The sequence below is a fragment of the Taudactylus pleione genome, unplaced genomic scaffold (genome assembly GCF_031769625.1).
Source record: "Taudactylus pleione unplaced genomic scaffold, aTauple2 ptg000390l, whole genome shotgun sequence".
Taxonomy (NCBI): domain Eukaryota; kingdom Metazoa; phylum Chordata; class Amphibia; order Anura; family Myobatrachidae; genus Taudactylus; species Taudactylus pleione.
Window position 1 is genome coordinate 1,557,602 of NW_028284791.1, and position 22,046 is coordinate 1,579,647.

The 22,046-nt window shown below is 41.3% G+C and overlaps 1 protein-coding gene and 1 pseudogene across 1 annotated transcript in view; one reads left to right on the forward strand and one right to left on the reverse strand.

The window, feature by feature from the left end:
• Positions 1-19,625, reverse strand: part of LOC148507630 (odorant receptor 131-2-like) — a 40,566-nt gene extending 20,941 nt beyond the window's left edge. Inside the window, exons 1-3 of the mRNA XM_088445805.1 lie at positions 19,562-19,625; positions 8,916-9,844; positions 1,581-1,600 (exon numbers count right to left, since the gene is read on the reverse strand). Of these exons, the coding sequence (XP_088301931.1) occupies positions 1,581-1,600; positions 8,916-9,801 (906 nt within the window). The 5' untranslated portion in view covers positions 9,802-9,844; positions 19,562-19,625. The remainder of the gene's footprint in view (positions 1-1,580; positions 1,601-8,915; positions 9,845-19,561) is intronic.
• On the forward strand, positions 6,452-7,050 carry LOC148507631 (E3 SUMO-protein ligase KIAA1586-like; annotated as a pseudogene).
• Positions 19,626-22,046: the final 2,421 nt, after the last annotated feature.

The following is a 22,046-nucleotide window of genomic DNA, read 5'->3' on the forward strand; positions in this document are numbered from 1 at the left end:
GGACACTCACCGTCTCAGAAGGTAAACAGTTCTTTTTATTTGTTACATACCCCCAATGTCAAAATATTCAGGCTATGTCCGACGTTTCGATCCCATGTGGGACCTTTGTCAAGGTAAATAGAATGCCACAGAATGCTCAAGCCAGCACCTTTTCTGATGGCTTGAGCATTCTGTGGCGTTCTATTTACCTTGACAAAGGTCCCACATGGGATCAAAACGTCGCACATAGCCTGATTATTATGACACTGGTGGTATGTAACAAATAAAAATAACTGTTTACCTTCTGAGATGGTGATTGCCCTCTGAATTTTAATTTTTTTGTATATATATATATATATATATATATATTTATTTATATGCATCCTGTTTAAGAGCTGTCCTGCCTTGATATGAAATTATATTTTAAATTGATTTATGCATGATTTTAATCATTGATAATATTATATTTGGTTGACAACCATTTTTTAAAAATTGGTCCCTTGATATTACAACTTTCTAATTATCAGTTAAACTGATTTATAATTGAATGCAAATTGTAGCCAATGAGGACCGTTTTATGTATGTATGTATAAGATACTTAGTCTGAGTCTTTACATGCCTCTGATGAAATGGACCTTCTGATTGGGCAAGATGATCTCTGAACCAGGAAGTGCTGTCGGAGCTGTGGGATGGGAGCCGCTGGAAGCCGCTGTACATTGTGTGCTCCGGCCCTGATTCAGAGCCGGACGCTCTGAAAGAGCGCTCGCTCTGAGTCAGGGTGTTTTTTTGTTATTTTTGGAGTGGCCTCCTGGCCGCTCACATAGCTGTGGGTGACTACCCACAGCTATAGCGAGCGGCCATGATGATGGTCGCGATGGTCAAGACCATCGCGACCATCGGGCTTGTGACAAGACCCTCGTTCATCGCAAGCCCCAGAGAGCTTTCGGCTCTGACAGAGCCGGAAGCTCTCCACTGACATCACTCGTGGAGCCACCCTCCAAACGGCACTGACATCACTCAGTGGAGCCGCCCCCAAACGGCAAGCATTCCCTCGGGAACGCCTCCGTTTGGGCAGTCACCCCCTGGCCCGCCCACCAAAGGGGGCGAGCTGTCACTCAACATTGACAGCTTGACCCTTTTGGTGCCAGACCCGGAGCGACGGATTGCCCGTCGCTAGCCGGGTCTCGCGCATGCGCACGACAGAGCCGCCTTCGCCGTGCGCATGAGCTGTGGGCCACCATTGACCCGGTTGCGAGAGCTCAGCGCTTGCGACCGGGTCTGAATCAGGTCCTCTGTCCCTACCAGCTGGACATTGAGCCACTGTAACTATCAAGCAAGACCAGATCTGACTGGATATGCAAACCTTATTGGGGTGAGATTTTACTGCACCAATGGTGTGTCGGATGCCACTTTACAATGTGCATTATCTTAAAGTTTTGTACTTACAGCTCTGTCTCCCTAAACTGGAAATCCCCCTGGTATGGAATACTAACTTTGGGCCTGATTCAGACCCACTCGCGAGCGGCTGTCCGCTCGCAAGTGGGTCGATGGTCTGCACTGAGCATGCGCACGACGGAGGGAGCTCCGTCGTGCGCATGCGCCAGACACGACGAGCGAAGGACTTTCCTTCGCTCGTTGTGTCCGATCAAAAGGGGCGTGCTGTCAATGTTGATTGACAGCACGCCCCCTTTGGTGGGCGTGCCGGGGGCGTGCCTCCCTGACGGGGGCGTTCCCACGGGAACGCCTCCCGTCAGAAGCCGGCCCACTGACATCACTAGTGATGTCAGTGGGAGTGATTTTGGCTCTGATAGAGCCAAAATCACTCCGGAGTTTGCGGTTGAAAACCTCAACCGCAGGCTCCGGCTCGCAATTTCGATGGTCGCGATGGTCACGACCATCGCGGCCATCAAAATGCACGCTCGTATAGCCTGTGGGTGGTGACCCACAGCTATACGAGCGTCCAGGAGGACGCTCCATGAAAATGGAGCCCGGCCCTCATTCAGAGCGTGCGCTCTGCTCAGAGCGTACGGCTCTGAATGAGGGCCTTTGTCCTGCTTGCTACAGCTAATAATTGAGCTACTGCTGAATACTAACCTATATATTCTTTTATGCTTGTTTCAAAGAAACAGAACTGCTACACATGGCTGTCTTGGTTCCTACTGCATGGCTATAACCTGGACACAATATATGATAATACAGCGCTAATATTTTGTGCAATCCTTATTGCTCTTATTTTTGTGGGCAGTGTTATACTACTAAATATTGCATACTAATTGTGTGCAGACAGATCTTTTCAACTGTCTGTTTTAATTATTATTTTTGTCAATTCCTGTTTTTTAAAGGATAATATTTTATATGCTTTTGGTTGTCATTAAATTATTTAATTGTACCTTGCTTCATTGCTCACTATATTTGTATGTGTTTAGGACCAAGCAGTGGCACTGTGTTAAAAAATAAATTGCAATAGGTGCTGTGCCACCATTAATAACAGCGCTGTGAGTCACAGTGTGAAGTTGTCATTTGTTAAAAAAAACATGTGTGTGTTCAAGCTCAGACACTGTGTTAAAAAATAACATTCAGTAGGTGCCATGCCAAAATTACTAGAGGTGATATGAGTCACAGTGTGTTGTTTTAAAAACTAAATGAATAAAACATGTGTTTGTTCAGGTTCAGGCCCTGTGTTACAAAATAATGCTCAGTTGGTGCCATGCCACCATTACTAGAAGCGCTGTGAATCAATATGGATCAGTTGATATTAGAGCAGGAACAGTAACCGAGTACTAGTGCTGCGACTGTTTCCAGTCATGATAGTACTTCAACATCTACTAAAGCAGGTGCTTAAGGGCAAAGAAACATCACTAATAGTAAAGGGAAAGTTTACTGCTAAAAACATAAAATTGCCAACATGTCATACACCACACACAGTGGCAAGGAAAGGCTAAGACCATGGCCTTTATATTTGAGTGGTGGTCCTGCTACTGCTGTTTTATGCACTAGAATGCCTATTGCAGAAGCCAGGGCCAAACACATTCAGGCATCCTCTTCTGTAACCTCACAGGATGATGGAACACATTCTCACTTTTAGTCTAGAAAAGGTGTCAAATGTAAAACAGGCAAATCAGTGCAGTAAAAAAAACACTAATGCTGAAAGGTGCACTGTGTATTCAGAAACATCACAAAACCCTGAGAAGAGTCTAATGGTGTCCACGACTGCTATGTGTGAGTCTAACATTTTCAATACCTACTGATAGGGAAGCCTCATTCTACTATTTCTGTACCCTCTGCAAATGTGGGGATGAGCAGCACAAGTAAAGATTGTGACATAGAAATTAAGGAACTGCAACAGGATGAGGAGGATATTTGTGTAGCTGATGCTGTTAATGAGGATGTTGATGATGAAGATGTGGTTTGTGTACAGTAAGTCAGGCACCAGTGGCACCAGTTCTAGCCCATGATAAGAAAAAGGTCATTGTCTTGCCTGGAAATAAGACAATAAAAACCTCTTATGTGTGGAATTATTTTTCGCAAATCCTGACAACATTAGTTAAGTCAATTGTATCATTTGTGAAGCCAAAGTAAGTAGAGCTAGGGACATTAACCATCTAGCAACCTCCTCCCTGTTACGTCATTTGCAGAGAGTTCATGCAAAGTACTTGGGAAACGCTGAAAAATCTGGTAAAATAATAACAATCAGTCCTCCTGGATCCAATTCGCAAAGACTTACTGACTCCTTCCCTATCCAGAATTCTCCAGAAGAATCCATTAGTGCTAGGGCTGCTCTTGTTACTGCTGGGGGTAAATCTTCATCACAGAAGGGGACCAAAAAGACTATTTTTAAACTACAATTGACTGTCAAACAATCCTTTGTAAGAGGAAGCAAATATGAAAGCAGCCATCTAGTTGCACAGAGAATCATGGAAACAATGATGGCTATGCTAGTATTTGCGCTGTGTCCAATATGACAGTTAATTGAGGTCTTATGTCTCCGCTACCAAATTCCATCTTGATTCCATTTTACAAGAGCAGCAATTCATCACCTGTTCTGGGATGTTAATAGAAAACTAGTTCTTGGCCTAGAAAATGCCATTATACCTTCTATCTACTTAAGATTAGATATGTTTACAAGCAATACTGGTCAAATGAAAGATTGCATGAATGTAACAGCCCACTGGGTGGGTGTATCGCCATCAGCAGCGGCAACAAATAACACACAATGCCAGCTCATTCACAGGAAGGCTACTCTCTGTATCACCAGCTTCACTTAGAGGCAGACAGGCAGGTGTCAGCCTGTTAGAAAAACTCAGAGATGTCATAGCAAAATGACTTACCCCACTAGGACCCTCCTCTGGATTTTTCTTTATACAAATAAAATTGTAAGAGCATTAAAACCGACTGCATACTCTCACCATAAGCCTGAATACTGGTCTTACTACCAGGCTCTCAATGAGACTTCAGCCCTATTGTGAGCGGTGATGTCCGTATACTCTCACCGTAAGCCTGCAAACCGGTGTTACTAGCAGGCTCTCAATGAAACCACAACCTACATTAGAAAAGAGGTGATAACTGCTGGCCCATAGTCTGCATAAAAAACAGGAGCACCACAGTTAATGGGAAGACTGCATGTGCAGGGGTCGGGACATCATTAATATACCTTCTGCCATGAGGTGCTTCTTTCTAGCTCATTTCAAAGTTCTTTGTTTAAACCTGCTTTCAGAGCAAGAACTTTTTGAGTTAGGCCTAGAAGAAAACCAACACCGGTGCTGGTGGATGGTCATCAGGATTGCTAGTTTCTTCATCTGCTAAGTATCCAGGATACATTCTACCACATATAATTGCTAGCAGATATACACATAGATAATGTACTACTCTGGATAGTCCATGTGTTTTGAAATGTCTTTTCCTGCAGTTTGCTATATAGCTAAAGAAATAACTGAGTTTTGCAATCACTCTCATGTTTATTGAATTATCATTCTGGAATTATTATTATTGCTTAAGAATGTATATATTACTAATGTAGTGAAAATATAACTGCATACCCTTTTGTTAGTTCCTTAATTATAAGTATCTAAATTTAACCCTTGTTTGTTACTAACTTGCAGTGATGCTAACTGTAGGAGAGAATTCTGGTAATCACGGGTTAGGAGTGCTATTTGTATTACTACATCAATTAGTTTTAGACAGACTTCTTCTGTCTAGTTTGGTAAGCTAAGCAGTAAGTGCTTGGGTTTATTTCTGGATGTGAGACCTTCTGAGAATCTAGGTGTAGTTCTCTATATCAGTTTTTAGAGTTTCACATTCCTTTGTCTATATTTTGATATCTATGCTTCCTGTACTGTTATTACTTTAAGTGCAAAGTCCCTGTGGAAGCCGAATACTTACAAACAAGTGTGTGTTTTCCGGGAAAGAGGGTTGTTATTGGCAAAGGGCACTGGTTTAGGTTTTGACAGTGCAGGAATTCATTAGGTATCATAACAGTGTGATATTAACACTGATGAGGATGAAAAGATGGATATGAACAGTGCTAAGTGACTTAATACTGTATCATATTTAAGTATTGTTATAGGCAAATCCACAGATAAAACACAAAAAATCTACAGTTTCAATGCAGAGAAATAAATTCTATAGAACATCAATATATATTATATATATATATAAAAAATATATATTTCATAGATATTACATTTCACAGTATAAGCAATAAAAGATGAAAAGCAATTGGACAATACATAATAATAAAAAAAAACATCAATCCATATGGACATTTTCTTTTGGACTTGTTATGGAATATTTTTATAATATTTTTGGATTACAGTCATTATTTTCAATATATTTATATTTATTATTTTTTATTTACTTATTATTTAATATTTATAATTATTTTTATTTTTATGTTTTATTATTATGTATTGTCCAAGTGCTTTTCACCTTTATTGCTTATACTGTGAAATGTAATATCTATGAAATATACATTTTTTTATATATTTTGTATATCAATAAATTGATATTTTCAATCAAGCCGTATAGAGATATATCTGATTATAATATATATTGATGATCTATATAATATATTTCATTATTTCTCTGCTTTGAAACTGTAGATTTTTTGTGTTTTATTTGTGGATTTACCTATAACAATACTTATTTGTGATACATTATTAAGTCACTTAGCGCTGTTCATATCCATCTTTCCCTTCTATATATTGCTAGGAGTTGACACCTCCATTTGAACAAGCTGCTTGTTGATAGCGCCAACTGATTTCCATTTTCCCTTTTCCAACTGATGAGGATGAGGATGATATTGAAATCTTCCCAGTGTAGAGAGAATTAACAACACTGTTAGCTGCCTTAAGCCAATTGGCAGCTTGTTTGTGGAGGCCCAAACCAACCAAGCACTTCATCTACAAAAGTGGCAGCCCTGTCGCTGAAGTGCTTGGTTTGAAAAACTGTGCATGTCCTGATTGATATATAACATATGGGTGGAAGGGTCCAAGGACAATTCCATCTTTCACCACTTTTCTTTTCAATATGGGCTGTATGTTTTGACAGTTCTGAAGATTGCCATACTACAACTTTTTTTCTAGAGTTGGTTGACATTAACAGTACAGAAGCCCAGGGCATTTGTGATTCCTTACTACACACGCTGTACAAAAGTGGCTTATGTAATAAAAATTGTCAGAAATTCTTCTTGTTTTGGAAGTGACGGAGCAGCAGTTATGCTTGGTGCTAAGTCTGGAGCTGCCACAATTCTATGTAAGGATTTTCCAACCCTAATCAGTTTGCTCTGTATAAACCACCACTAGAGCTACTGTAGCTGTTACAGATACAGTGGAGGATCTTACAGAGATATTTCACTTTCAGACTTTCGTAGATATTCCTTATACACAATACAGTCATTGTCCAAAGAATCCAAGAAAGTAACAAAATAATGTTCAGCAGAACTATATGAGAATATTTTCAGTGTGTCTCGTGTACTTGATACTAGATGGGTTGGCGCAAGTTCCATAATGGTTTGTACTATTGGTATTCTATCCTGCAGTGTTCAAACGTTTTCAAGAACAGGTGCAAAGGTAAAGAAATCACAAAACATTACTCTATGGGGAATATTTACTGAAGTGTGGGTTTATAGAAGTGGAGATGTTGCCCATAGCAATGTGTATTAAAAATGAATGAAAAAGTACAAATACACATAAAAACCACCAACATTTTCCTATAAGTAACGTTGCTCACTATCAACCTATTCAACTACTAGTAGCTGAATGACTGTAAATGGCAGTATGAAATCTCTCTGCAGTTAGACATTATAGATAATACATAGATTACTAATAGTATAATGATTGTTAATAAAACAGAATATCACACAAAAGGCTGATTATATAAATGTATATATTTCATGAAAACACAATCCTAATGGTGTTCTATACTGCATAGATGTAACCCCCACCCCAAACAAAAGGACCAATAATCATATAAGCATAAATCACTGTTTACAATTAGATTGGTTTTCTGTGCGATGTACATACTTTCCTACATTTGGGCTGCCCCTTCCTGTGATTACCAACATTGTGAAGTGGGGGAATGAGCCAAAATAATGTGGTTCAACAAGAATCGCGTCATCAGCCTCCTGTACCAGCCACTTCACCCGTCGGGTGGTGAGTGACTCCAAGAGACTTGCCCAGAAGCACCAGCTGATTTATGAGAGCCTTCTGGACAGTTCTGGAATGTAGACAAATAAGATGCAGTAGTCCAATGAATTCTTAGGGGTACAGTATATTTACTAAAGTGCAGGTAATAGAAGTAGAGTTGTTGTCCAAAGCAACCAATCATATTCTAGCTATTATCTTCTAAGAGGTGCTAGATAAATGATAAGTAGAATCTGATTGGTTGCTTCTATAGGGCTTGATTCAAAGCAGCACGTAATATCGATATTCCGTAGCTGAGCGATTTTTTTGCAACTGTGCATGACCAAAAATAATGTAAGGACAAAGACACTGTTCAGATCAAGGCGGACAATATCTGAAATGTTTTGGAGGTGATCTTGGGCAATGGCTAGAATTGAATGCATAAATGGTCCATTCAGTGGGCGTGTTACGGGAGTTTCGTGGTCATGTCAATACAAGTGGCTGCATTCACAGATGTACAGGTGAACATAGGCCCTCATTCAGACCCACTCGCGAGTGGCTGTCCGCTCGCAAGTGGGTTGATGGTCTGCACTGCGCATGCGCACGACGGAGGGAGCTCTGTCATGTGCATGCGCGAGACGCGATGAGCGAAGGACTTTCCTTCGCTCGTAGTGTCTCATCAAAGGGGGCGTGCTGTCGATGTTGACTGACAGCACGCCCCCTTTGGTGGGCATGCCGGGGGCGTGCCTGCCAGATGGAGGCGTTCCCAAGGGAATGCCTACCGTCTGACGCCGGCCCCACTGACATCACTAGTGATGTCAGTGGGAGTGATTTTGGCTCTGATAGAGCCAAAATCACTCCTGGCCTCGCGGTTGAAAAACTCAACAGCAGGCTGTTGCTCGCAGTGATGATGGTCGCGATGGTCAAGACCATCGCGACCATCATCCTGCACGCTCGTATATGCTGTGGGTGGTGACCCACAGCTATACAAGCGTCCAGGAGGACGCTCCATATTAATGGAGGAGGGCCCTGACTCAGAGCGAGCGCTCTGGTCAGAGCGTCCGGCTCTGAATCAGGACCATAGTCAGCCATAGGGCTTGCGCAAATTTCTTTTCCATGACTGATGGTGACCTATCAGGAAGCAACAATCAGTATTACAATATATACAGCTGCTAAAAGTGGGCATCTCAGTCCTTGCAATGTCTGATATACTACATGAGAGAAGTAGGTTGTAGCGCCATTTGCATAGTCGCAGGCGGATGACCACAACTCAGAGCAGGCCTATAATGTGTGTCTTAACATGCAGTTAATGAACACATCTACTGAACACTTTATCCCTAAACCCGTAAATGATTGGGCTGAGAAACCTTGGCAGGCACATAAACAGGATAAAGTTGATTGTAGATAAGTAGAAAATGTCTGTGAAATATGTTTCAGTAAATGAGGACATTAAAGAAAACAAACATAACAAAAACTGAAACGCATGGAGCATGACGGTTTTACCGGCTTTGGAGGCAGATCTGCTGCCTGAACTCACATTCTTTGCAATGAGCATCACTCTAATGTAAGTGAGCAAGATTATGAGTCCCACCAGTATTAGGCTGATGATGAAGGTGTTGGATCTTATCACACTTTGCAGAGGTTTCACTGTTAATATTTCTGGTCTACATAAAACATTGAAAGTAAATATAGTCTTTTCTGCTGCGGTGCTCAGGAAGATGACATCAGCTACATTTGGTATTAGACCAATTACCCATATGATGGCAATGGCATACATAGACCTCTGTGATGTACAAAGCGTTACATGTCTCAGTGGGAAACAAATGGCTGCATAGCGTTCCAGGGCCATGACCGCCAAATTGTAGGGTGTAATAATAAATGTAGCTGTCGCCAGAGTGAAAATTGCGTAACAAATGGGCACAGGGAGGTAGACCAAAAACAATGAAAACATGAAGAGAATAAGTCCTGTAGTAAGATATAATGTATCATTGATCATCATGTGGGCGAAGAGGACGTATCGGGCATTGTCTCGGACATGAGGGGTGGTGAAGAAAACATGTAGTATGAGTGAGATGAAGTAGAGGAAGACACAGAAACAAATAATGGTCAGAGTCCCAAGAAGGATTTTTTGCATATTTGTCATTTTGCCACTGGAAATGGATCCCTGGGTGACATTATTGTACAATATTGTCGTATTAGCCATTATGGAATTGGACAAGGTGATGATTTTATTTTCCTCCTTCAACCTAGAAAAAGAAAAAAAACATAGGACACAATTATTGGATACGAAAATGGCAAATACTGTATGTGCAGGATACTTTATATTAATAGGAAGTAATAGCACCTAAAGGAGTAAGTGAGGAAATATTTTTCAGTTTACTGTATTAATGTTATATGTTTGCAGCAGGGTTGGGCTTACAAGCCAGATCATTAGCAAGAACTGACATCCGACCAGTGCCATGAATGGGAAAACATCCAAATTGGTTTGAAAACACTTTGAAAATTCTTCATTAATGTGTACGCCTTCTTTCTGAATTATTTATATTTTTAAACTAAAAGGATGAACCAGGAATTTGCTCAATATCTTTTCCCCTTTGGGGAGCAGGTGGAGAAATTGAAAGAGTTACTGCAGGATTGGTTTTAAATCTTGGTTTTACTTCACCACCAGTTGTCTTTCTCCGAAGCTCCCTCTTATATCTCTACCTTACCTATTGTGTCCTTTTGGTTATTTCCTTCTCTGCTGGCTTTCTCTATGTCCCAACCATCTCTTTCACTCCTCACTTTCCGAAATTACTTCCAATCATAGTGCTACCTACTTTGAGACTCTACTAAAGACACTAACCGTATTGTGACTCTATTATAGACACTTTCCACATTGTGACTCTACTGCACAAACTTTCCACATTTTGGGCTGGATTCATCAAGTGGAAAAATGTGGTCAAAACCCAAAAATGCGGGTTTCACTGCATTTATCATATGCACTCCGGGACTTGGTTGTGGTGGGTAACGCCATCTTCCTGATGGGCTTCTCTCCACTGAGTGCTGATAGAGAGATCAGATGGGATCCCTTGCAGCACCCCCCCCCCCCCTTTGGCATGTGCGTCCTTCTGTACATGCGCAGAAATACACCTGAGTGACTTAAGTCATAGACCAAGAAGTCCCTCCATCACAAAGGGCTGCTCTTACCGACAGAGCAGTCCTGTGCAAGGATTGTCATGTATACCGTCGTTACCAACGCTGGCATGCATGTGATGACTGGCAGAATGCATTGCATTGTGACTGCGATGCATCATGCATCCCGCCCTGTGACTCTACTTTCCACATTGGGACTTTACTAAAGACCCTTTCCACATTGTGACTCTATGGTATAAATTTACTAAGATTTGTGCTGGAACTGTGATGATCCGTTTTTAAACCGGATATTCAGTCTGTCATTATTGAGTTTTCCGATGGCCTATTTGATTGTTCCTACCCGTGTTTAATCCCCAAGTTTCCTTCCCGTGTTTCTCTCCCGAACAAGCAGCATGCACAAATCAGTGACATATGTGCAGGCCACTTGTGTGTGTGTGTTATTAATTCAATGGTTAATTTAAACCCCCCCCCCCCAAAGCATAACCAGCCCCGGGCTTCCCAGCCAGTCTTGGTTCCAAAAATATGGGGAAAAATGAGTAGGGTCCCCCCGTATTTTAGGATCCAGCATTGGGCTCCCTGAATTGGTCCTGGTTTTAAAAATAGGGGACATAAATGCGTGGGGTACCACCTATTTTTAAAACCATCACCAGACTCAATTCTAGCCAGGGTGTAAGGCCATAGCCAGGGGATCCCTTCACCGGGTCAGACCGGCCAAAGCATTAACACCCTAAGGTAGTCAGCGCAAGCCTGGGATCTCAGTGGAGGTGGGCACCCCCCAATTAAGGGGTTCCCCCTCTCCCAAGCACCTCAGGCTTATCCTGAAGACTGGACCTCTTCCGTGCACCCCTGACTGGTGAGTGCATGGGTAATAGTGGTGAAATAATAATGAATTTATTGTTTTTTTTCATCAGAACTACAGGTGCCAGCTTGCCTGCCCTTTGGCACTTACTGCTTTATGATAACCACTTATCAAAAGATTTACAGCAACTAATTCAGGTGTGCATAAAATCCAAATTGCATCTGAAGTCATAAAAATTAATTTTTTTCTAAAATTAGTTTTAAGGTTACAGATTTTTTTGTGATGTTAGGGCTGTATACAGTAAACGTAAATAATAACATATAACGGTTTCCTGCAAATATAAAGCAATTGATATAGAGTTATCCAAGATTAGAATTCAGAGAACAAACTGTTCTTATCTTGAATAGGACGTATGGCTGCAGTAAAGATAACTATTATACCTATGGCAGACACATTCCCGATTCACATCCCTACCAAAATCCTGAAGAACCTTCAAATACATATCTCCCACTTTGTATGGGCAGGAAAGTGACCTAGGGTGAAAATGCGCTTGCTGCAAAAACATCGCACCTCTGGAGGCATAGGGGTCACTGATTTTGTTAAGTACTACCATGCTACCCAGCTGACACAATGTGCGAGCATGCTCCTCCTAACCAAAGAGCTTGGACAGAAATTGAAGCTGCCACTCTTTTAGCATATTCTCCTTACAGTCTCATTTGGTGTTTACTCCATAACCATCCTCCTGCTATTTCACTTTTGCTGACCATTCATTTCACACTGTCTATATGGGATCTCTGTACTCAAATTTATCATCTTCACTCCTCTCACACCATCTTGACACCATTATGGAATAACCCAGCATTCCCTCCTGGTATGAACCATCGCTCATTCCATCACTGGACTCGCTCTAATTTCCTCTTCCCTATAGATATCACCCCTCTCAGCTACTTCCCTGAATTCACAGATCTCCAATCCCAATTCTCTCTGTCTCACAAAATATTTTATCAATTCTTCAAATCCGGCACTGTTATCATACTCTTAACAAATCGTCATCAGTCACTGACAAGACACCCAATGAGTCATAATGTCAATACCATCAGTCCACCAGAGGTCTTATCTCCACTATATATCAACTATTGCTCTCCCTTGACCAACCTCAAAAGGAAACACACAAAATGGCTTTGGAGCGGGAGGTGGGCGAGACTTTGACCCTCAAGGGGTGGTCCACAATTAGGTTGGAAATTGGCAAAAGCTCACTTTCAGTACGAATTAAAGAAAATTCCCACAAACTATATTATTGATGGTATTTAGGACCTCATTCAGACCCGCTCGCTAGATGCATTCGCTCACTCAATACGTATGTAAATTTGGGAAGGCAGGCGATTGCACAGCAAGGCATTCGCACGCCCACTATGTCTTGGCGTGCGATCGCATTGTGTATGCAGACGCACACCAGCTTGTCTTAAGATGCCCACTTATGCATGTCATCTCCAGGAAATGTATGCAACCACCGAGTACCATCGGTTGCGATCGCAGCGCTTGTGGCTGACCATATCCTACTGCAAGCACTGCGAGCCCTTCAGTGTAAAATCCAACCTGGTGATGTGAACTATGACACTGTCTCTTAATTATGCATGCCTCTGAAACGGCGTTGAGACTCAGGCATGCCTGTGTTCACACCTCCACTCCCCCGTTTTTAGTGGCCTCCCCCTGTCACCACCCACAAACAGCTTCTCCTGTCACTCACTCTGCTGGGCAGTCTATGCTGAGCGAGCGAACGCTTCCCCAATCTCTCACACTGGTTCGCGCACTGCGATGCGTATGCCTGCACACAATGTGAAAATTGGCTGACTACGAGAGAACCCATCCTAGCGAGCGGGTCTGAATCAGGTCCTCAGTTCCCTCTCGTTTGCACTCAATATATCCCACCTCTTCTGAACTATGCTGGAGACTGTGTGGACACAGGGGAACCTTGCTGCATGTCTGGTGGTCAAGTCCTCATATCCAACAATACTGGTTAGAAGTTCATGAACTCATTAAAGATATAGATGGCATACAAATCACAAACACCACTTTATTTTTACTTCACTTCCCTGCCCCATCCCTAATGCCATGTGACCTCATCAAAAACTGATTACAGACATTCCTCACTTAACGACCGAGTTCCGTTCCTATGACTAGGTCGTTAAACGAATTGGTCACTAAACGAGGAGCCGGGAGGTAATCATTTTTATGTTTTCCGAATAAAGAAAAGGTCTAAAGGAAACTCAAACTTGATACTGTATAAAGAAAAAAGCAGAAAGTGGGATATTCTAAATGGCGCACTATAAGAATCCCAGTTTATGATAATTACTTGGTTGTATTGTATTAGAGTTAAAAATTAATAAATCTTTATTTGATCTTGTTTTAAAATATGTTCTTCAGGATATCTAAGGCGAAATATTTGTTAAAATGATAGTATTACTATGTGCAAAAAGTTATGAAAAATGTGTATTAAAAAGAAATAAAGAATTCCATTTACCGCTGATCTAATATATGTAGTGTTTTATTCTTTATATGTGTCAGTTTTTACATTTCAAACCAATCAAATAATGTCAATTTGATTACTAGTGTGCATATCTCACATTATAAAAAGTCTATCGCAAATGGACAAGTAATTCCAATAGGTTGGGTAAAATTTACTAAGCGGCGATTTCTATTCTATTCTAAACTCCGGTGGTTTGGTGGTGGTTTCTATTATGCTAAACCCAGGGGTTTGGTTGTGGTTTTACAGCAGTTTCTAAATGACAGCCCTGTTCTATTCTATTCTAAAATGTGTTTTGACTGTGGTTTGGGGCTGTTTTGCTTTCTGCAGATTTACTAAGGCCAAAACCACTGCAAAACTGCCATCAAAACACATTTTAGAATAGAATAGAACAGAGCTGTCATTTAGAAACCCCTGCGAAACCGCCACCAAACCCCTGAGGTTTAGAATAGAATAGAAACTGCCACCAAACCGCCGAGGTTTAGAATAGAGTAGAAACCGCCGTCAAACTGCCGCTTAGTAAATTTTGCCCGTTATCTGGTCTGATTACAATATTAACTGTTACACAGTAGCTCCCAATGAGTTTGTTTTAATGTTGCAATCTAATACATTGTGGCTAGTATAAGTATCCACATATTTTCCCAATACTGATTCCCCAATAGTGGGATATAACAAGTGTTTTATATTGGTGGATAATAGTATTCCTTGCTAATTATGCCACATCATAGATTGTACTCTTTCTGGAATTAATATATAAGACAGCTGTTCATGTCATTGTCCAATACACTGCTTTCACCTCTAATAGTATTATTCGCGTCTGTATATGTTATTATCACACTGTGTTCTCAGCACGAAGAGCTGTATTATCAGTCTCCTTATTAGTATTGCTGAGCGCTGCTTCACGTACACGCATTTATATTTTCAGACACATTCACAGTACTAATGGGAAACGTCCTGGTGTTCACAGCACGGAGAGCTGTGTTATCAGTCTCCAAGGGGTATTCAATATGAAACGTAAACTTCGCTGTCAAATTTTACATTTCATATCGGAGCTTTTACCTGGGATAAAGTATCGGGCGCGCGCCCGCTTATCCCCGTATTCAATATGAAACCTACGAAAACGGGAGCCTGTGAGGTGGGATTTGAGTTAAATTAAGAATTTTTCCTTAAAAAAATTGTAGGACCCCCCTAAAGCTGTAAAAACATGGGGGATCACTATGGGTACCCCCGTTTTAGCCTGCAAATGAAAGTTGGAGATTTAAATAGCTGCGGCAGGTGCTTTTTTCCCGACATTGAAGAAGTGATGCAGAAGAGCACTTAGGTTATTTTTTTCATTTTTTTAAGTGGTCCCATCAAATTTGGGGTACATGAAAATGGGTACTGGCATATTTTGATGTCCCTAAAGTAAGTTTTTTAAAATTCTGCAACTGTGCACCTGCCGCTAATAATCTATTCTAGAATACACCTGCCGCTAATAATCTATTCTAGAATACACCTGCCGCTAATAATCTATTCTAGAATACACCTGCCGCTAATAATCTATTCTAGAATACACCTGCCTCTAATAACCTATTCTAGAATACACCTGCCGCTAATAATCTATTCTAGAATACACCTGCCGCTAATAATCTATTCTAGAATACACCTGCCGCATACTTGCAGAATAGCCCTGAACCTATTTCCCTAGTATTAAACAATTTTTTCAAATTTTTTTTTCACCCCAATTTTTAAATTTATTTTTTGGGGTGTCCCTATTTTTTTTTTGACACAGTTATTTTTAAAATGTCATTCCCAGGGGTTCAGGCTATTTTTTTTAAGGCTGCACCCCTAAACCCCAATTCTGCACTTTTTTTCGCCACCTATTCAGTGGTGAAAAGTTATCCCCGTTTTTTTTCATAGACTTTTCGAACCTGCGAAAAATCATTGAAATTGAATACGGTGTAAAACTAAAACCTGCGATAATAACGTCATAGGTTCGAAATTAACGCAAAAACTGACTTTTCACTCCCATATTGAATACCCCTATCCATGTTAATATTGCTGAGCGCGGCTTCACCTGTAGACTAAGCTACTTCTGTTCTCATGTGTTTGTTATATATACAATACATTTATGTCCCCAGACACATTTAGATAGATAATATAATTATAATCAGCAGTATTATTGGGAAACATCCCGATGTTCACCACACGGAGAACTGTGTCTCCGTTTTAGTATTGCTGGACGCGGCAAGCACTTCTGTTCTCATGTGTTAGTTATTTACACAATATATTTAGACATAAAATATAGTTAAAATTAGCAGTACTATTGGGAAATGTCCCGGTGTTCACAGCACGGAGACCTGTATTGTTAGTCTCCGTGTTAATATCGCTGAGCGTGGTTTTACATGTAAGTTAAGCTGCTTCTATTCTCATATATTTATTATATGCACAATACATTTATATTTCCAGACACATTTAAACAAATAATATATTCATGATCAGCGGGATTGTTAGAGAACGCCAAAACGCGTTTCGCCTGTAGCTTTCTCAAGGCTATCAACCCAAATGTAACTGGAAGCCATCTTTTATCCCCCCAGTCTCTTTTCCATAGGTTCATTCAAACTCATTTTGCCGCCAGGATTTTGATTGGTTGATTAGGATCCCAGTACGATTTGTTCTCATTCCATATATGGTATTCTCCTCTATCCTATACCCATTTATAGTATTTGGATCCAGTTATATTAAAGCTAAATATATATAGAGTTTATTATATTAATATTAATACTCATAATACTCATAATATTCTGTTATCTATTTTATATTGTATATCTTAACTAAAACTAACTCAATATATAGATATAAACTTTTGGGAAGCCAAAAGTGACAATAATAATTTTTTATATAGTGTTTTTTATAGAAATAATATTAATAATAATTATTTTGAACTATAATGTGTATAACAGAATGTTATAACAGTCCATATGTGTTTCTCCTATTATTAAATACTTTTAAATCCCACCAAATATTGCTCAGCATATTTATAAAACTAACTAAATTCATTCTACACTTATACTATTATATTAATAATTACCCCTAAATCATGATTGGCATTATGATCTATTATTAGTGTATTATATGATTTCATTATCATGTAATCATATACTTAATATTTGTGCTAAAAACTATATGTGACCAGTTTGTAGAGAAAATTATAACTTACTAAAATAACGTGAATGTGCATTGTGTATACTATATAATGTGTCTTTGTAAACATTTTTATAAATTATATATGTAAAAAGCTAAAAAAGTAGACATTTAAAACGTGATACTGTAATTGTTTTACTTTGCATAACTCTTACATACTGTACAGTACGATTAAAGTTATAAAAAAAAAGACATTCAGAATTACATTTTGTGTCATTGTACTTTGTGTCCCAGATGATCAGAGTTCTGGTCGTAAGTCCGAACGGTTGTTAAATGAGTAGGTTGTTAAGTGAGGAATGTCTGTAAACATATTCTAAACTCAGCTAAATGTCTGATTGCAACACGATGGAAACTAACAGCTCCACCCTTGCTGATCTCCACCATTAATGCTATCTGGTCCACCTATAGGATGGAACGTATTACCTCGATCATTCACGATACCCCAGATCTTTTTGTTAAAGTCTGGACTCCATGGACTAATCATTTTAAGGTGGAACCTCCTTTGTTGACTATTTAATATTGCTTTCAAATACGTTTACACTGAAACTTATAATCAACATTGACTAGTACTGTACTCCCCCCTTCCTTTCCTCTCACTCTTCCCCCCTTCCCCCCTCTTATTTCTCCCTGTTTTGTTTTCCTATCTATGCATGAGGTTTTTTTTCTTTCAGTTAGGTTGATACTATACCTACTAGGCATTGCTTGTGTTTGCATAGACTAGTCATATCTTATGTTGATATTACACTCCTGGAATATGCTACATAGCTGCTTGTTTGACTTACAGTATCAAGCCAATTTGCCTGCCTAACTGCCTAGGTATTGCTTCAACCATCCTTGTACAATTTATTGACCATATATCGGCACTCCTGTGGTGGATGGATAGTATAAGAAGGCTGCCTTCTTATACTATCCATCCACCACAGGAGTGCCGATATATGGTCAAAGCAGCGTGCTATTCAGCCACACAAACGGACTGCAGAAACCTCTGCCCGGGGACCAACTCTTGCGGAAGCCTATCAGCACTGCTAATTAATTCATGTGGACATTGGATTTGGTAATTATAAGTCTGGACTGATTCCCAGAACTGCACATGCTCAGTACCAGTGGATCAATACCTATTGGATTATTATTTAAGCCTCCCAGCATCTATATGAGACCATTGTGATTGGTGGATTGGACTGCTTTTATGTTTCCTCTATACAGTATCACAGATATCTCCTGCTTCCCTTTGTCTCCCGGAATGGCCCGCTGTCCCCATACACTAGTATCACAGATATCTCCTGCTTACCTTCCTCTGGCGGAATGGCCCACTGTCCCCATACACTTGTATCACAGATATCTCCTGCTTACCTTCCTCTCCTGGATTGGCCCGCTGGTCCCATATACCAGTATCACAGATATCTCCTGCTTACCTTTCTCTACTAGAATGTCCCGCTGTCCCCATACACTAGGATCACAGATATCTCCTGCTTACCTTGATCTGGCAGAATGGCCCACTGTCCTCATACACTAGTATCGCAGATATCTCCTGCTTACTTTCCTCTCCTAGATTGGCCTGCTGTCCCCATACACTAGTATCACAGATATCTCCTACTTACCTTCCTCTGACGGAATGGCCCGCTGTCCCCATACACTAGGATCACAGATATCTCCTGCTTACCTTGATCTGGCAGAATGGCCCACTGTCCTCATACACTAGTATCGCAGATATCTCCTGCTTACTTTCCTCTCCTAGATTGGCCTGCTGTCCCCATACACTAGTATCACAGATATCTCCTACTTACCTTCCTCTGACGGAATGGCCCGCTGTCCCCATACACTAGGATCACAGATATCTCCTGCTTACCTTGCTCTGGCGGAATGGCCCACTGTCCCCACACACTAGTATGGGGACAGAATTAATCAAACTCCAAAAATACAATATTTTTTAAGCTTGAATGCGGCAGCATACGCCATCTTCAGATGGCGAATGCTCCTGTTCGTGGATCACAACTCGCTTCTTCCCTATTGGAAGGTCATCCGGGTTGTGAAGAAGGATCCTTTCGGATGCCTCTGCCCCTGTCCAGCTTCTTCCTCCAGATGTCGGGGCTCTTGTGCGCATACTTGACCCGTAGATCACGAATGTGCACTACTGCCACTGCTCCGAGTGCCGCAGCAATGATGAATTGCTCCAGATTCCACGGCAAATTAGAATGTTAATTATTGGGGATATTAACATCATGAATAGGCCCCTTGATATTATACATTACATCAGATGGTATGGTACAGCATTATACAAAGCCACTTTATTGTTGGCCCAAACACAATAATCATGGATATACTTACAGATAAGGTTCGTTGTTAGTCTGAAAATCTGTTCTACACCTGAGAAAAGAAACAACTGTATATAACAAATGATTATAATACATTGTTCTATATAGGCTTCCCTGGACCAGTCTATGGTATTTATACTACAGCAGTTCCCTATAGTCTTCCCTATAATTAATCCCTTTAACATGGCAGAAAATACATTGATTTGACATCACATTTAGCAGCTGGACAAGTCTCATAATTAGCATGAAGAAATGTCCCAATTAGCTTACACTTTCATCTGTCATCTCATAGCTTATATACAGTATGATGCAAGGTGACTCCGCTGATGTAAATAATTGATGCAAAATAAAAAATTACAGAATTTTGTAAAAGTATGAAATGATCTGAGAGACTATGTGTAATGTTGTTATGTGTATTATTTATCTTTGTGTTGTGTTGTATGTCACTAGGGCTGGTGCAAGGGTACTAGGTGCTCCAGGAACAGCCCCTGCTCCCCCAATACCTTCCGCCAGACTTGCAGCAGCAAAAAGCCACAATTTCCCTTTACATTTCACCCTAAATACGACCCTTAATATTTAGGAATATTTATATATACTTCACAGTATGTGTTATGTAATAACACATACACCTGATTAACAGTAAAACAGAAAACATTATATAAATCAATATACCAAGACACAATACTAATGAAGTCCCTAGACAGTAAGTGGTGCTCTTCAAATGACCCGTTAACATTTTAAAAATGAAATACAGTATATAAAATATATAATATTTAATACATTGTGATTGCCGATCACTTTGCTTGTTTTAAAAAGTAGAATAGCATATTAAATAGAGATTTACTGAAAACCGAACCCATCCCGACTAAGGGCTCGATTCAGACCCGCTCACTAGATGCGTACGCTCGCGCCCAGGGTATGCAAATTTCGGCAGGAAGGCGATCGCACAGCAAGGCTTTAGCACGCCCACTATGTCTTGGCGTGCGATTGCTCAGTGTATGCAGAGGCCCACCAGCCTGTCTTAAGACGCCCACTTGCGCACGTCATCTCCAGGAAGTGTATGCAACCATCGGTACATCGGGTACCGTAGGCTGCAAACGCAGCGCTTGAGGTTGACTATACCCTACCGCAAGCACTGCGATCACTTGGGTGTAAAATATAGCCAGGTGACATGTACAATGACGCTGCCTCATAATTATGCATGCCTCTGAAATTACCTTGAGACACTCATGCACGCCTGCATTCGCATCTCCACTCCTCCGTTATTAAAGGCCAGCCCCTGTCATCACCCACAAACGGCTTCTCCTGTCACTCACTCTGCTGGACTGTATTTGCGCAGCGGGCAAACTCTTCCTGATGTCTAGCACTGGTTCACGCACTGAGATACGTACGCATGCACATATTGAGAAAATCAGCCAGCTACGAGCGAATGCATCCTAGCGAGTGGGTCTGAATCAGGTCCTAAGGGCCTACGGGTTTCTGAGTTGACCCGAGTCCCGGATTCTCTCCCTCACGTTCAGGTGCCATTTCACAAAGGAGATCCGAGGGAGAAGGCGTGGGCACTGAGTTGGAAATTAGGAGGAAGATGCTAAACTTGTATTGTACTAACTTAGGAACACTGTGTCATATTGGGACTATGGGCAGCAGATGTGTGTTCAGATCAAATTTTATATTTAGGAGCTATATTCAGGGCTGCCATCAAACAGTATGGGGCCCGGGACTGCAAAAATAAACAGGCCCCCCCCAGCCCTATCCTGACCCCTCCACAACCCCGACCCAACCCCAGACAGTTACCTTTGTTACCTCACTCTTCTTCTTATCTTCTAGCTGCTCCTCAGTCTTCCCGAAGGACATCTAGACACTACGTGGCTCCTCATTCAGCAACGTGGCGTGACAATATGACGTCGCACCGGGTAACAAGAAAAACTGTATAGCACTAGGTAGGAGGCAGAGTGGGAGGGCGGCCCAGGGCAACTGGGTAAGAAGTGACCCATGAGTCACTTCTATTTTGATTGTAGTGGTGGGCAGCGTGCTGGTAGGAGCAGGTCACTTGCCGGGCCTGTCACTCACTTATAAGTAGGGGTGAGCGGGTTCGTATTTCTGAAATCCGAACCCCCCTGAGCCCCCCCCGATCCGAGGCCGATCCGAGTCAGGTTCGACTTTTCCCACCTGACTCGGATCTGAAATCGAGGCAAAACGTCATCATCCCGCCTTCCGGATCTCGCGGGTTTTGGATCCTATATAAGGTACCCACGTCTGCACCATTTTCTCACTCGGCTGTGGACAGTGAAGAGGGAAGGAGGGAGTTAAGGCTGGCTGGGCTATGTAGTGTAGTGTAGTGTAGTGTAGTGCAGAGTAGTGTTGTGCTGTGCTGTGCTGCGCTGTGCTGCTGTTGTCCATAGGGGCTGTGTCCACTACTTCAAAGTCCATAGGGGCTGGCTGTGTTGTCTGTGCTGCTGTTGTCCATAGGGGCTGTGTCCACTACTTCAAAGTCCATA